This window comes from Notechis scutatus, chromosome 1 (genome assembly GCF_049901735.1).
Source record: "Notechis scutatus isolate UNSWTSFEM ecotype Mainland chromosome 1, rNotScu1.2, whole genome shotgun sequence".
Taxonomy (NCBI): domain Eukaryota; kingdom Metazoa; phylum Chordata; class Lepidosauria; order Squamata; family Elapidae; genus Notechis; species Notechis scutatus.
In genome coordinates this window covers 268,528,259-268,545,496 of record NC_142009.1, presented here as the reverse complement: position 1 = coordinate 268,545,496, position 17,238 = coordinate 268,528,259, and the positions used below count along the sequence as shown (strand labels likewise).

At 41.2% G+C, this 17,238-nt stretch overlaps 1 protein-coding gene across 9 annotated transcripts in view; it reads right to left on the bottom strand.

Annotated features, from left to right (window-relative positions):
* Positions 1 to 469: 469 nt before the first annotated feature.
* The window catches only part of DGKZ (diacylglycerol kinase zeta), a 171,468-nt gene continuing 154,699 nt past the window's right edge, over positions 470 to 17,238 (bottom strand). For 8 of the 9 annotated variants that reach the window (XM_087951313.1, XM_087951314.1, XM_087951312.1 and 5 more), the window contains 8 exons: positions 15,512 to 15,552; positions 14,789 to 14,967; positions 14,037 to 14,068; positions 12,477 to 12,520; positions 9,856 to 9,976; positions 8,958 to 8,991; positions 7,968 to 8,067; positions 470 to 2,814 (listed from right to left, as the gene is read on the bottom strand). In XM_087951313.1, the coding sequence (XP_087807439.1) occupies positions 2,698 to 2,814; positions 7,968 to 8,067; positions 8,958 to 8,991; positions 9,856 to 9,976; positions 12,477 to 12,520; positions 14,037 to 14,068; positions 14,789 to 14,967; positions 15,512 to 15,552 (668 nt within the window). In that variant the 3' untranslated portion in view covers positions 470 to 2,697. Of the gene's footprint in view, positions 2,815 to 7,967; positions 8,068 to 8,957; positions 8,992 to 9,855; positions 9,977 to 12,476; positions 12,521 to 14,036; positions 14,069 to 14,761; positions 14,968 to 15,511; positions 15,553 to 17,238 lie in introns of those variants that run through there. The other variant, XR_015746699.1, reaches the window with a different exon arrangement.

Here is a 17,238-nt window from a genome sequence, read left to right as displayed (position 1 = left end):
TCTCAGATGCTCACGTTTTGGCTGTTCTACCACATCTCTGGAGAGGAAAGGAGGGGTTGATGTCAAAGAGATGACAATGTTTCTGATTTAGAACCATTCACCTCTTGCCTGGGACCTGTGCTCTGAGTGCTGTCTGCTTTGGGGTATTATCCTTTGCTTAGTGCCACGTTTAAAGCAGGGGTCCCCAACCGCCGGTCCAGGAACAAGTCTTACCGGGCCGCTGGTTGCTGGGCGCCGCCATCTTTTGGTAAAAGTGCTTCCGTGAGCTTTTCCGGGTAGAAAGCTCACGAAGCACTTTTTCATCAAAAAGATGGCGGCGCTAGCTTTCGTGAGCTTTTCGGGTAGAAAGCCATTTCCCGAAAAGCTCACCGAAGCGCTGCGCCACCATCTTTTTGACGAAAAGATGGCGGCGCCCAGTTGATGCCAGTACTGGGCTGCGGCGCCCAGCTGATGCCGGTACCGGGCGCGGCGCCAAAAAGGTTGGGGATCACTGGTTTAAAGGACTAGGGCACGACCAGATGGAAAGTCAGTTCCCAGAGTGGGTTCAAATGGACACCTGGCCATCTTTTCAAGTCTCAGGCGCTATCAGAGATATTTACCATCTCAATCTTAAAAGCATTATATATAGAAAGCAGGCAAGCTCAGCCTTGAAGGAGAACAAACTTCCAGTCAGATATAGCGATATGTAAGAAATTTGTCACTCTTAATCTCGTTGAGCCTCCTAAAATTAGGAGAACCATGACTTTAAAGCCCGTTCTTTCTAAATTCAAACTCTTGCATCTATGGAAGATAATCCCTGATAAGTTTTGCATGCTGATTTCACCAGCAGCTTGTTTCTCCTGCTCTTTTAAGATAGCCCAATTTAAATATATTTTGTGCACAAAACTTTCTTCTATGGGTCCTTAAATTTGTCATCCAGTGTCCTCAGAAAGCCACCTATTTTTCAACACTTTCAGAACAGAAATTAATGAGATTTAATTCTTACCCACACTGGAGATGTAAATTATTTTTTTAAAAAAACTCCACCTTTGGTTCAGTTTAAGTCCATTCTTCTTGACCAAGCAGAACATTCCAATTATTTCATTTGAACTGTTTAGGTAGAACAGCATGTTTATACGCTTGTAAACTGAACTGCATGACAGCTGGAATTCATATAGTCCCCGTTTTAGCGAATCAGTTCGGTATCAATTCAATCTACACGCAGGTTGACTATATATCACATTCTCTGATCATTAATTGTTGGGAGGTTTTGGGTTGCTTTGCTTTAGAAACCGCCCCCCCCTCCCAAAAAGGGACAAGAAGTGATGGGAGATTTGGGTAAACAAAACATCTCAGAATGATAATTAGGATCTGCCTGCAATTGTGCTCATAGGGCTTGCATATTGTTAAGCCTGTGCACCAAAACATTATAAATTGATGTGGGTATCCTGTGCCTATGCATTAGGAACCAACTCCAGGGACCATTCTTATTTAGGCCAGAAATCAGATGGCTGTACAGAAACTTTTCCATTCATTATTACTACTGTGAGTACAAATCCCTGGATAAAAATGTGCCCTTAACGCTAGCTGATAGGAATAGTTCCCTTTATATTGATGCATTTCATAGTTACTCCTATCTCCTTAAAACGAAAAGGTAATTTCCATACTGATCATGCTTTGTCCTTAAGTATGACAAGTATCAGTGGCCTTTTTTTTGAATGAGATTTCTCTCCCCTTCTCAGCAAACTTCAAGCTTTCCAAACGTATTTTGAATATGCTTATAACTGGCTGCTATTTCCTAAATTGGCGAATGTAAAAAGCAGAAAAAGGTAATATATGGGAACAGAAAGAGAGAGAAAAGAGAGGGGGAAAGAAATCTGGAGAGGAGGCACTTTGCTCAAAACATTTAGTGTGGCAGTCTCAAAACTCAGCTTGCAGCAGCTTAAACTGGAGAGAGTGGGATTTGACTTGGTATTCCCTGTTTTTACAAGATATATAAACACCCTTTACAGCATGGGGCTTGCAATACAGGGTCAACATAGTAAAAGGAATAAAAGAAAGGGAGGAAGAGGGATATATTGTGCTGAGAGGATGCAAACCAAGCGCATAGCTTGCTTTGGATACTTGGATTGCTTGCCAATGTGACTGTCACCCAGAGTTTAGACAAGTAATTGAATACTACAGTGCCTGAATAACAAGAGAGGGCTATAGTAAATAAACACAGGTCTCTTCTGTATGCCTTCTCAAAAATTGGGCTAGCAAATTTCCAGTATAGAATATACCAAGATGATGGGCATTGCTACTGTTGAAACTATTGAGAAAGACAATACCCACTGCTAGGAAGTCAGCAGAATTGATGCGATGAAGATTCAGAAGATCTAAAAGGGGTTGCAGATGTTGCCTTTAGGGAGATAACACAAGGTTGACAAGGGTTTTTCCTGCTCTGAGAGCAGCAGCGGCGAGGGTCAAGAAAACTTGGAAGCAGACAGGAATGAAATATCAGGCGGAGGTATCCATCCATGGAATGTGATGGCGGTGAGGCATGTGGCAGTCAGCATTGTTCAATACCCATTACATGAATAAATAACAGCACCGTGGCCAAGCCCAAACAGAAAACTCTGGATCCTCTGTGTGATGGACATTCAAGAAAAGGCTAGCCAGGTTCCCACGCTACTTGGCTTCTCTGCCTCCCAGGAAACGATGAAGACATGCTGAGTGCTACACGGCTGTTTCCTGATCCTCCCGCTGGATCATCTGATAGTGCTGTCGATTTTCGAGGTAGGCAGCCAGGTCGGGATCGTTTGCCTTCTCAGCTCTGTGCTTGGCTGTGTCTCCCTGTGTGGAGGGAGGGAGGAAACAAAAGGGGAGACTGGAGCACAAAACTCTTCGATACCACAGAATTTCACTCTCCTCTTCATTTTGAATTCAACTCTGTTGTAATCCATTAGATCAGGGATGTCAAACTCAAGGCCTGCGGGCCAGATTTGGCCTGTGGGATGCCTAGATCTGGCCCATGGGGCCGCCCTGAAAACAGTGAAGGGCCAGCCCGTGGTGCCTCTCCCAGTAGCTTGGGAGGGCCATGTGCGGCTCAGGGGCTTAGTTTTCAGCTGTGATGGCCTCCTGTAGCCCTCTCCCAGCAAAAATGTTGTTCTGAAAGCTCTGTTTTCGCTAGCAGAGGACTGCAGGAGGCCGTCGCAGCTTAAAATGGAGCCTCGACAAGTGACGTTGAGCTCATCAAGCCCCCCGGCCCCCTGAGGTCAAACAGAACCCTGATGCGGCCCTCAATGAAATCGAGTTTGACACCCCTGCATTAGATGTTTGGCACATCTAATGGTTGGCAATTCGAGGGGTTAACAGTCTCATCTAGGATTTTAAAACAAACGAATTTGGGTACGAATATGGAAAATATATTCTTTAAAAAACCCATAGATTTGTAAATCATATTTACATAGCTATAGGCATTACATCATTTATAAAAGTGTCCAAGAAATTTATAATTTAATTTTAATTTCTGGCTCCATACAACTCCCACAGAAAGAAACATCCGATCATTTGGCTGCTGCTATGACTTGCTTTGTCTCATAAACAAATAAGTAGATACAGTAAGTGCAGGCATACACACACACACACACTATATTTGTACACTGGGGCAAGAGACAAATGAATGCAAAAAATGCATATTTCTCTTCCCTTTTTGTATTACAGATGTACATGTACAATGATAAAAAGTAACAATGCCTTCCACATCAACTTTGAACTCTGTGAACTGTGCATACTACTTCCCATAAATAAGGATATCTATATTAGACACACCTACTAGTTATCCTAAGAAATCTCTATTCACATGTAGCCCTGAAAGAAAAGGGCCCCAAATGTAGGGCTGCAGCAACACACACAGATTCCAGTCTTGCCTCAAGAGATGTGGGGAAAAGCTGTAAGACTGGAAGAGCCTGCCTAGATGGAAAGCTTTGGGGTTTCTGGAAGATTAGCAACTGACAGCTAAATAAGTCCTCAAGGGCCTGTTTGTATACCCACTCTGTTCCCTTTACTGGATATTAGGAGGGGGTGCCACTGTTTCCATATCTTCACACCGCAAGAGTGTAAACAGGAAAAGTGAGAAATTTTAACATAAGCTTGTGTTTCTTGACTTTGTAGCTTGTCTACTCGTTCTGAGAAAGTAAGGAGGAGTGTGGGGGTGTGCTGGGTGGGTGAGGTATATGCCTGGGAAGGTCCCTGAAATATCATCCTCACAGCCTTACTCGTTCTCCTGAATCCCCAAGGAAGCTCATATTTCATGAACGTACTGCAGCCATCTGGACTGTGTCCGCTAATGAACTCCTGCACTCCATAAAAACTAAATCGGTTAACAGTTTTCAGCCATGACTCCCCTTCCTTCCCCCATAGCACAAACTCTCCCTCCCTCTCACTCACAACCCCCACACTTCACCAGCACTGAACAAACATGCTGCTGAGAGAGGCCAAGGAAAACTGGCTAGCTGCCGCCTGTACTGAAAGTGGGAGAGAACAAGGAAGGAAGGAAGGAAGGAAGGAGGAAGGAAGGAAGGAAGGAAGGAAGGAAGGAAGGAAGGAAGGAAGGAAGGAAGGAAAGAAGGAAGGAAGGAAGGAAGCAAGCAAGCAAGCAAGCAAAGAAGGAAGGAAGGAAGGAAGCAAGCAAGCAAAGAAGGAAGGAAGGAAGGAAGCAAGCAAGCAAAGAAGGAAGGAAGGAAGCAAGCAAGCAAAGAAGGAAGGAAGCAAGCAAGCAAAGAAGGAAGGAAGGAACCAAGCAAGCAAGCAAAGAAGGAAGCAAGCAAGCAAAGAAGGAAGGAAGCAAGGAAGCAAGCAAAGAAGGAAGGAAGGAAGGAAGGAAGGAAGGAAGGAAGGAAGGAAGGAAGGAAGGAAGGAAGGAAGGAAGGAATCCAATTAATCAAAATGATTTTCAGAGACTGGTTATATCTCAGTGGAGTATACAGGGGTACAGACATGCAGGGCCTCCTTTACAAGCAGCCACAGATAGATAGAGCTATACATAGATATAGATATACTGTAGATGAGACAGAGATAGAGAGATAACTTCTTTAGCTTCACTTTCCTCCCCTTATTTACAAATTTACAGAGTAGGAGTTGGAAGGCACCTTGGACATCTTCTACAGGTAGTCCTCGATTTACAACACTTTGTTTAGTGACCGTTCAAAGTTACAACGGCACTGAAAAATGTGCAGTTTTGCATAGTTACGACCTCCCCATAATCATGTGATCAAAATTCAGCCGCTTGGCAACTGGTTCATATTTATGACCTTGGCTGGGTCTTATGATCACCTTTTGTGTCCGTCTGGCAAGCAAAGTCAACGGGGAAGCCAGATTTAATTAACAACCGGGTTACTATCTTACTAACTGCATTGATTCACTTAACAACTATGGCAAGAAAGGTCGTAAAATTGGGCAAAACTCACTTAACAAACGTTTCACTTAACAACATACATTTTGGGCTTGATAATGGTCGTAAGTTGAGGAACACCCAGCTCAAGCAGGAAACACTATTCCATTTCAGACAAATGGCCGTCCAATCTCTTCTTACAAATCTCCAGAGCACCTGGTAAGTCACCCACTGATTGATCGTTCTGACTGTCAGGAAATTACTCCCTATTTCTAGGTTGCTTCTCTCCTTGATTAGTTTCCACCCATTGCTTCTTGTCTTGCCCTCAGGTGCTTTGGAGCGGGGCTTCGGGCCCCGGACCGGCGGTCGGAGCTTTTACCGCCGCAAGAGTGGGCGCGCTCTGTTTCTGTTGAGAAAGTGCTCTGGGGAGCTTGCCGCGTTGGAAAGCGCGTTGGGTGCGAACTCGCGCCTTAGTTCGGGGGGGTGACAGAGCCATCCGATGGCGGTGAGTTGGGGGGAGGGGGAGGAAGGGGGGGGGGGGGGGGGGGGGGGGGGGGGGGGGTGGGGGGGGTGGGGGAGAGGCGAAGCCACATTGGGGGAAAGGTGGAGGGGGGGAGGGGGGGGAAGGGAAGGCGCGGCGTTGGCGCTTGTTGCGTGCGAGCCGACCGTCCATGTATTTTGTGTTGCCCTGACAAAAGGTTGCTTTGGAGAATAGCTTGACCCCCCTCTTCTTGGTGGCAGCCCCTGAGATATTGGAAGATTGCTATCATGTCTCCCCTGGTCCTTCTTTTCATAAGAAATAGACATACCCAGTTCCTGCAAATTGCTATCAAAGTCGTTCTCCAAGGGAAGGAGAAAGCTAGAAGCAAAACACACACGCATGAAGTCATATACAGTTTCCACACACAGGTACAAGCCAGAGGCTGCTCCTTCACAATCTCACTATTAAGCATCTTTAATCACTAAACATTTTATTCCATTCAACTGCTTATTGTCTCTTGCAACAGGAATAGCAGCAGAGAGATCCCCTCCTTAAATGCACGGAAACTGAACCTAAAATCGGGTTTCCAAGGCATCTTTCTCCTGCTGGCTGCTGAGATTTGTGATCCAAGATGTTTCAGCCAGTTCACTATTTGTTCAGGGAACAGAGAACAAATTGCATTTGACTCATTCTGGCATTTGTTCAGAAAAAAATGGTTTGTCTACCCTCATAACACAATCTAGTCTCTCCCTGCAAGGGCAACATTAAACCATGTTATAGCATGAACACTCAACAGTTGGCAGGAAGTTAGGAAGACACATGGGAATGTATGGAACATTGGCTCTAGCTTTGCTGTCCTCAGGTTCTTGTTCCAAAATGCAGAAAGTTAAATTAAGAAAATAACAGATTCAGTAGTGTCTCCTGTCAGGAACCCCCTTCAATGCAGGCACCAAGGCAGGTATTTACAACTGTGAGGAAGAAAAGGCACAGTCTGACTTTGCAAACTATTTTTCTCAGCGCAATCTCACATGGACCCTTTTCCGTTTAAAATGGTTGGCCATTCCAACTCCAACTCCGGCAACTGTTGTTTGGTCACGTTACAATGTCCATGTGACTGACTAAAGGATAGAGGTTCAAGGAGCTGCCAGAACTGGCTACAAAAATCTTCGTGTGGTTGGCAAAGGATTTTATTGCTTGTTTGAAATGCTCTGATGTTTTTATAGCCCATTAGGATCTACTCTAGCTAAATGAACTCATGGGTCCCGAGAAATTTTGCCAACACGAGACACTATGCGTTTTCATTGGGTAGGACTACTATTCAGCTTCAAATCACAACTAACGTTGGATAAAGCTAATTCACCAGAAAATACATACGATAGGCCAGCCACTAGGAGTCTTTGTGCCAAAGAATACCTTCAATACTTTCTTTAAGTCCTTCTGCTTAGGTATTAAAATGACCATATTTCAAGATTCTGCAGCTCTATGGTGTTAAACATGATTAAATTTTTTAGCAACAGCTTGACAATGTTGTTGAGAGTCAGAAAAAGTTACAGTGAGGCAATTTTGCAACAAAGTTAGGAAAAGGAAAAGGGGGAATGGGGTGTTCCGGATTTACAGTTAGAGAAAGAAACACTGGCAGCTTAAGAGATCAGACCAAACCATTTGCCAAGCTGTTATCTTAAATGCAGCAGACCACTATCAGATCTATCTTCATAAAATTCACATTCTACTTTTCCTACTGAGTATAATTCATTTCCTTCCTGGCCAGCACCTTGTCAAGATCCATTTGATGTACACAATCTGGCATAACTCCCAAGTGGTGATGAGATTTAGTTTCCAGAATTCTCATCTGACTTGAATTCCAGTTCTGACTCTAAGGGAAGTCTGGTTTATACATTTAACACAATTCTCAAGTGTAGGTATCAGTGTATTAGCAGCACATTTACAATTCCCCAGCCTGAAAAATTAATTAGCTAGTGGGACAGGAAATCACACAGAGTCATCCTTTCTTGTGGATACACTACTGTGCTACACAAAAAGGTTTGTTATTGATTCTGAACTCAGAACGGAACACAGAAATTTCACTCCCCTTCTTGTATTCCCAATGCTCCATTGAGAAGAAGAAATTCTTACCTGCAAATCTGTTTTCATCAGTGAAGCTCCAGCCTCCACTATGTAATGGCAGATGGTCCGTTGACGAAGCGCTGCAGCCTGATGCAAACTGGTCTCGCCACTAACAGGAAGATTAAAATGGAGAACTAGAATCAAAAGTGCATACCCTCTTCTGTTATGTTCCAAAAGGCAAACAATACATTAAGGTCCAACACAGCCCTGGCTGGAACCAGGTTCTTGTATGTTAATGTTTGCATGGCCTTAGTAAGGCATGGGGATCAGTTCTTACATCAGCTAGGAAGAAAGGCTGAGGGACAGACAACAAAGGGGGAAAGTCCTCCCTAATAAGTCAGACTTAGCTTTTTTTTTTTAAAAAAAAAATTCTACTTGGAGAAAACAGCAACTTGAGGGTGAATGTGGCATCAAGAAGAAAAACGTTCTGCAGAAACTACTGATTCTGGAGATTTCTAATCTACTGAAGTTCTTATGTAATTCCCTTGCACCAGGATTCTCTTATGATCTGCGGGCTGCCCACCTTTTCTGCAAGTGGAGCTGCTGGCAAGAAAATAAAGCTTCCACTGCCTCTGCAAATAGATCCACAGACACAAATCCTCTTTCAAAGCCGGTACTAAGCAGCAAAGAAAGCTGGAATTCTAGGGGACAGGGATGAGGAAAAAGAGTAACCTTCTTCTTCTTCTTTTTTATTTTTTAAGACGTAAGAATTTATGCTTACAACACAACCTGTGCAGTATGACAGCTTTCAAAGCCATGATCCCAAAGGACAGACTGCAAGGATGAACTATCCTTCCCCACATACAAGACTGTTCCCTGTCTAGAGTCAATTGTTGGGATGGGTGGCCATACAAATTTGAATGAATAAATGAACAAACACATGGATACATAAATACACATGGACCCATATATAAAGAACTGGGTCAACTGAAAAACAAACAAACACAATATATAAGTTCCCTTGTGATTTTTTGCCACCATAACTTAGAATGGACTTACTTCTCTTCTGCCACATCCAAAATCTCTGCAGGAGCTGGAATAGAGAAAGAGAGATCAATCTGCATGATATGATCCATGCCACTATTTTCCCCTTCTACTATAGATGGAGAATCTACTTTCTTCCCACTATAGAGAAAATGGGATATGCATTTCTCATAAATACTAAAACCATTCTGTGAAGTGCACAGTATTCATTTTCTAATACTTAGTATTCTAAATCTGCTTTATATATTTTATCTATTTATTTAATTATATTCCACCTTTACTACTGTTATAAGTAACTCGGTGTACCTAATACTCCTTTTTCTTTCTATTTTCCCCACAAGAACAACCGAATCAGATGACTTGGGCTGAAAGAGAGTGACTTCCCCAAAGTCACCCATCTAGCTTTTGTGCCTAAGGTAGGACCAGAACTCACCATTTCCTGGTTTCTAGCCAGGTGATTTAATCATTAGACTGGCTCTTTTCACAAAATCTATGGTTGCCATATTGATTCACTGATTCTCTCAGAAAATAAGAATACCAGAAAACTGCTCTGTTTGCCTATCTGCCCAGAGAAAAGATAACAATAAACTGGAATAATGAAGAGCACTGGATAAAGCCAGGGTTAACTGGGCAGTGACATTACTAGTTGGCTTTCTGACAGACAAGTGTTTAGTGACTGGCCAGGCAACCAGTTGCTAAGTGGCAATCCTCAATTAATGTTAGAAGAATATCTGCAACATGCTCTCAAGGCTGAAGTCAGAATGCCGTTATACACAACCATACAACACAATAAGAATCCAAAATAAAAACAGTATGCTGAAATCTGTTGTTCTTGTTGATTCGTTTCTTATACTGATAACTGATTAAAACAATCACAGCTAAGAAACTCATCCATTTTGCTGACCTGACTTACCATTTTCAATTATGTATTTCACAATCTCCTTACTCCCTGATTTGACTGCATGGTGAAGGACAGTTTGGCCTGTGGGATCACGCATCATCAAGTCTTTGCCAGCCCGGTGCAATTCTTTGAACTAGAGCAACAGAGGAATCACTTGAAATGAGCCACAATACAGACATTACTGAGGTAAGCCTCAATCGAAGCAATTTATTTATTTATTTATTTATTTATTTATTTATTTATTTATTTATTTATTTATTTATTTGATTTGCCAATTGTTTACAAGATAATAAGTATAAGTGTATACATAGTTGTGAATACATGAAATGGGTACATATAAGAAAAATAAAATAAGAGAAACAATAGGACAGGGACGGTAGGCACGTTGGTGCGCTTATGCACGCCCCTACAGACCTCTTAGGAAAGGGGTGAGGTCAATAGTAGACAGTCTAAGGTTAAAGTTTTTGGGGTTTGGGAAGAAACTACAGAGTCGGGTAGAGTATTCCAGACATTGACCACTCTATTGCTGAAGTCGTATTTCCTGCAATCAAGTTTGGTGCGGTTTACTTTGAGTTTGTATCTATTGTTTGCTCTTGTGTTGTTATGGTTGAAGCTGAAGTATTCATTGACAGGTAGGACATTGCAATGTATGATTTTATATACCATGTTTAAGTCAGACCGAAGACGGCGTAATTCAAGGTTTTCTAGGTCTAGAATTTCAAGTCTGGTGGCATAAGGTATTCTACAACGAGTAGAGGAGTGGAGAACTCTTCTTGTGAAATATTTCTGGACTTTCTCAATTTACACAAAAGTTTAAAGCAAGCAGCAACAAAAGGAGATTACTGGAAAAAAGAAGTTAACAGTTAAATCACTTGGACTGTGGTATGAGCCAGAAGCAATTAAAAAGGTCCTTTCCAGCAAAAGGATGTTTCAGTCTCCCATTCAAAAGGGAGTATTATTGGATGTAATCAGAAGCAGCTGATCTGATATATTTAGAGAATCTGTGAGACAGTGTTCTTCTCTGCATTCACTGTTTCACATAATAGAGTAAATTTGCAGTCAAATCCTATTTCTGTGCTGGTGACAGTGAGGGACATCTGGCAGGTGGACTTAACCAGGTGCTACACCATCCATATCAAAGGCATTGCTTTATCATCCAAGAGAGTCAAAATGGCCAGGTCTCTTCTGCTCTATTCATTGGTTGCTAAATCTGGGTTAACTAAAAACAATTTTCTTTCACATAATATACTAGGACCAAACAAATGAACAATAGTATGGTGTTATACACCATGCTAAGATAATGGCTGCCAATCCTGTAACATACATTATCTAGTCCACTTCGGCCTGAAATAAGGCGATATGCAAGCCCAGTCGTAACAGGATTGATCCTGATGCACCAGAACTTTGCAAAGCCCTATTCTGATCAATAAAAAGAATATTTCCAAAATGGAGTGTGAAAAAAATTGTTGCAGAGCATAAAAAGCACAGAAGCTCACACAAGTGCTGAACTGAACAGCCTACTCACAAATTACAAGGGTCCAAAGAGTTAATACTTTATAAATAGCAATTACTCAGTTTCATCACAATTCTTCCTGTCTTCTTATCCTCTATCTTCTTAAGAGGATAAGAACACTATTAAGAGACATTCATGGAGTAATCTGATGGGCTTTTATTTCTCTTTGTTGCAGCAAGCACTGTCTTAAGTTACAGTTGGCTCAAGGAACACATCCTAAATCTCCCTGTAATACAATGTAATAAAGATTGTGTTATAGCTATTTCTGACACTGAATATAAAACACTGTGCCAAATTGCTCTGAATTCTCAAAGAATAGATACAAAGAGGACATCGGAGATAACCACGGACAATTAGCTGGAATTAAGATTTTCACCTGAATTCAGCAGGATCAGTTAGTACAGCTGAAGTAGTTTGGTCTAGTGGTTAAATCAGCAGGCTAGAAATCGGGAGACTGTGACTTCTAGCCTTAGACATAAAACTAGCGGAATGACCTTCAACCAGCTGTTCTTGTTTAGCCGTAGGAAGCAGGAAATGGCAAACCCATTCCAAAATCTTGCCGAGAACATTGTAGGGACTTGTCCATAAAGTTGCCAGGAGTCAAAACTAACACGAATGCATCCACATCCACATATGAAGTAGAAAATGCTGTGTTATGATACTCTTAACTGTACTGTAAATAAATACTGAATGGATATTCCATACAACCGGAATTCATTCAAGTCCTTAGAAGTCTGTCATCCAAACTAAAAGGTTTTAAGTTGTAACTTGTCTAAATGCCTTTCTTGAAAAATTAATTGCAATTCTTTTCATACCGTCTAGGTGTCACAATACAGCTCTGATAGAAACAGGAGGCACTCAGTGAGCCTATTAGGATTTCACTGGATGAAAGGGCAACCTGGTTTAAAGAAAATCTGCACTGTTGGTGAAGGATAACAAGCAAGCTGAAATCAACAAGTCAAGTGGCACCACTAAGAGACTGGGAAGAGATTGAGAAGTAATGCATGCAGCATTGTTACATACAACCCTAAATAAAACCACTATGGATGACCTTGCTGTGGCACAGGCACTATATTCTTCTCAACATTGCAGCTTGATTTTAGCACAACAGAGCTGTTACCTTGGAAAAATCGTTATTCTTGGCAGCATCTATCAAAGCATCATCTGTAAAAGAAGAGACAGCAGAGTGCAAAATGAAGTAGTTGACAAAAAGATGGCAAGACATGAAGAAGACAAATGCCAAAGAAACAGCAACTGGAGGGGTTGGGGCTGACAATAATTCTGCTTAGGGACAGAAGCTGGCTAATGAACACAGAGATAATTACCCAGAGAACCTCATAAAATTGCTTGTGACTTTTGTGTACTGCTATGTTCATTAGAATAACTCTTACTTCCATCAATCTTGGACAAGTTGCAACCCAAAACTTCTAGAGGTTTTAATCAGGAGGGGGAAGCCTGCAATTGTTATTCTTATTCAGAAGTAAGAACAGAGTAATCCTAGTGTGAAAAGGGAGAGGAAAAGCACAGCTTTTCTCTCTCTGTGTGTGTCTTGCTGTGGAGGCAAGATAATTTTATTCAAATTCATCATTTCCTGAGTAAATGTTCTACTGTTTACATTTCAATAGAAGATGATGGCTTGAACTGTGGAGTCCTTGGTGCTCTCTGAACTTGGGTGTTCGCTTGCAGATCTTGTTTATTACACAGCTACAGTGGTAATGATGGTTCCTTGACTAGGGTATTGTTATCTACTTGAAATAGTGGGGAGGAAACAGCACTCCCCCCCCCCAACTGCCCAACATGGCAGGGCAAGTTACTGTATTTAAATAAGGAACAAACCCCACATTCACTAGCACTGATGATGTCATCTAGTCAGGTAATAGAATGTCTGTAAACAAAACAACCAAGCTCAGGTAGCACCAAGGGCTCCTCTGTTTATATTTCACTGCTCTTAGCTACTCATTTTTATAGGCATAGATAGAATATACAGGATGGTGCATAAGACTTATGAGATTCCTTGATCTTCACAGGTTGCTGGTGTTCTGTTTTCTTTTTCCTGCAACTCCAAAATCTCACACCTAATGCACCACTCGGATGTAGAGACCTCAATCTTGCTGCTTTTCCTTGCATCCCATGCTGCTACAGGTGGAAGATTAACTTTGTATCGCTGTGAAATTTTCTCCCAAATGTTGTGAGTTGAGGAAGGCAGTATATGCAAAGCCAATGCTTCTTGCCTTGAAAACAATCATCCAACAACCATCCAGAATTCCCCAAGTAGGGCTCCAGCAACTTTAAATTCCTGTTGTAGCAGGGATGAATAAAACTTTAATTTTCCTGCATTAGAACACATTGCATAGTGCTCTAGCCTGGCTCCTGCTTGTATCTTTGTAGTTCTGCAATGCTCTTATATCTAAACATCACCTACAGATGCTAACTCCACTGAAAGCTGTACTAAAACACTAAAACGATTCTCAAATCTGAATGTGTTCCAATGTGAGATTTCACCTTCACGAGCAAGCACATTGGTGATCAAATTTCTTTCCCTAAATATGAACATTCAAATAAATATAACTGGATACAGCACTGATGCTTCTCACTTGCCAATTCCAAAATTTGTTTCAGTTATGCTAAAGAACAGTTAGAAACAAATTATATAGTCCATATAGTGAACAAAAGGCCTCACCTTTAAGGGCCTGGCTGCTGTCCGCTGCTGAGCTGGAAGAACAAAACGAAAGATTCAAAGCTAAAAAAAAGTCCTTCCTATTCAAACCCCTCCCTTCCATAAGAATTCCTACTCTATTTGCCTAGAATCAAAGAGACAGAATGGGAATATCTTGGTGCTCCTACAGATTGGTAATTCTGACTTGTGCTACTTAAGGAATTAAGTCATTTGAAGTAAGTAGCTGATCCAAGAAGTTTTTAGGAATTCACATCCTCTCATCCTGGCTTGTTCACCCAGTTTGAACCACTATGCGATTCTGTTAAAATTAAAATAGACTATACAATATACCAATTATTGAGGCTATGGGTATAGAGAGTAAGGAATATGACCTTGACACAGGTATTGTTGCCCAGGCAAAAGGGACTAAGATACTTGTTAAAAATCCAGAACATTCAGATAATCTCTGGAAGCGGCTCAGACTGACACTTCTGTTATTCACTGAACTACAAGAACAAGGAGGAGGAGGTACAGCACAACCAGACTTGCAAAATGCTGTTAGTACAGTCCATCTCAATAGAAGTTGTTGGAGCCATCCTATGGAGTTGATTTCATGGCCTGGTATTTTTAATGGAGATGACAAATAAACCCTCCTATCCCAATTCAAAGATTCATTCCCCATTTTGTATAAAACCTTAAGCTATTTTTCCTTGGGGGTCCTTCTCTTAATCTAGCCTGGTCTTTCTTACCTCTAGTCCCCAAGCAGACAGCCTCACCTGGAGACTGGTGTAGATGGTGGTGAAATTGGGAGAGGAAGATGTTGCTTTGTAGGTGTTGAGGGAACATCAACAAGGTCAGGCATGGCAGATGTGCCCACCGTTTGAGTGCGCACCAGTTCTGGGTCTAACACAAACAACTCATCCTGGGAAATCTCTGTTACATAATTAAGATGTTCCTAGAAATATACAGATAAATAATTTTGGGGATAGAATTAATTTTTCTACTATTATTAACTAGTCAAAACCTCAATATTATTTGATAATATGCCACAAACCACTGCAATTGTTTGTTTTTTCTATATAAATACATTTAGAATTTAGAATTCTTTATTGGCCAAGTGTGATTGGACACACAAGGAATTTGTCTTGGTCCAAATGCTCTCAGTATACATAAAAGAAAAGATACATTAATCAAGAGTCAAGAATCGTAAGATACAACACTTAATAATCATAGGGTACAATAAGCAATCAATCATACTGGGAAACAGTCAATATAATACATCAAAAACAAGCAGAAAAAAATCTAGCTGGAAATAACTACTTCTGAAAGGAATTCATTCAGTTAGTCTTGTAGTACTGAATATTTAAAAACAAATAAAAACCAAGATGTATGCCCAAAAACCATATTATTCCATAAAAAGCATGAAAATATACTTTTTATTTTTTATTTATTGGAGAAGCTCATTCTCCACTGTCTTTGGACCATAAAATAAAGCTCACCTGGGCACGGTCTATTCTATAAAAACGATCTGCTGTGGTTGCTGTAAAAGAAATACATCAGTTACCTGGTATTTATACAGAATCCCAAGAAGTTATTAAATGCTTTCATTCACTTAAATGCTTTCATTCACTTTCTCAATAATTTAACTGACATTGTCCAACTATTTCCCAATATCTAGCCGCAAACCCTGGAATTTGCCTTTCCAAAGAGACAATTGGAAGATGTTGAATTCTGAGCTCAAGGCTGTATTCCATAACTGAATGCTGAATAGAATAAGCCTTGGTAATGTTAGCTACTTTTATAAAACATGACTTACTGCATTAAACAGTAAGCAGATTAAATTATTCTCTCATTTTTAGTCATGCTTGAATACAAATAAAGAAATCAGCTTCATTAAAATGTGCTTTTTCCCCCTTGTTTTACGTTTGCATATGCTAAATATAGTGAGTTTTGACAAAATCTCAATCATTTAAAAGTATACTCAGTGTGGCATATATGCGTGTCACACTGGATATATTGTTAAAACTGACTTTCATATCTTGACATTTAAACTGATAGTTATTATCATCACTATCTGCTGATCAATGAAAGAACATTTAAAATTAAATAAAATCCATGGAGTGCCAGGGATTCATGTTAGCAGGCGTTACTCCCATCTTTGACAGTTTACATAGAGAAAAATAGAGAGGTACCCAGTTTCCCAGTTTCAGACCCGCTTCTGATACCCTGAATTTCCAATGCATGAAACAGCTGGGAGCAAGTGGCTGAGCTCTCTGGAAGTGGAAGGAAAGTGCTCACACCCAGAATCACTAATCCTCTCGGTTCAGGTAGGGAGCCACAGCCCAGGTGACTACATTTTGTTGACTTACAGAACCTTCTTTTACCTCTTTTGGATTTTTCAGAATGCTGTGGGGCAAGGGGAGGTTGCTATGGCTGGACCCTAGAAAAACTGGGGAATTGAATTCTCTTTGGGAATAGAGCCGAAGTGATGGGGAAGGGAGGGGAGCTCGTGACACAAGCCAGAGCAGATTAGAAGAGTGAAAAAGCCTCGTTTATCCTGTCCCGGGGAGAGATTTACAGTCGCAGAGCTCTTGATGAAGGCCAGTAATTCAACCATTTTAATGAGCCTGTGTTACCCCTGAATACCACTCCAGCTTTTTTTTTTTCCCATTGACACATTTTCCTCTATTTGGAACACGCTGCTGGGAAACTGGCAGAAAAAAAGAAAACAATCTGCAGCAACAATATCTGGGAACAGGATCCTCATATAGGGGCACAAAAAAAGATGGCCTTTTCTCACTGGGATCCCATAATCGAATGTGCCCATGTGCCTGTATGTTGCGCGTCAGGGTTGGTGATTTCATCTCTTTATTTGGGAACAAGATTACACAATGATGTACATTTGGAAGAACTGCTTTCTCTATTCCTTGTAAATAAGGGATGGATTGGAGCGGACAAGAGACTAACAACTGACCTACTGACACAGATAGGACATTATATAAAATCATACATTGCAATGTCCTACCTGTCAATGAATACTTCAGCTTCAACCATAACAACACAAGAGCACACAATAGATACAAACTCAAAGTAAACCGCACCAAACTTGATTGCAGGAAATACGACTTCAGCAACAGAGTGGTCAATGTCTGGAATACTCTACCCGACTCTGTGGTTTCTTCCCCAAACCCCAAAAACTTTAACCTTAGACTGTCTACTATTGACC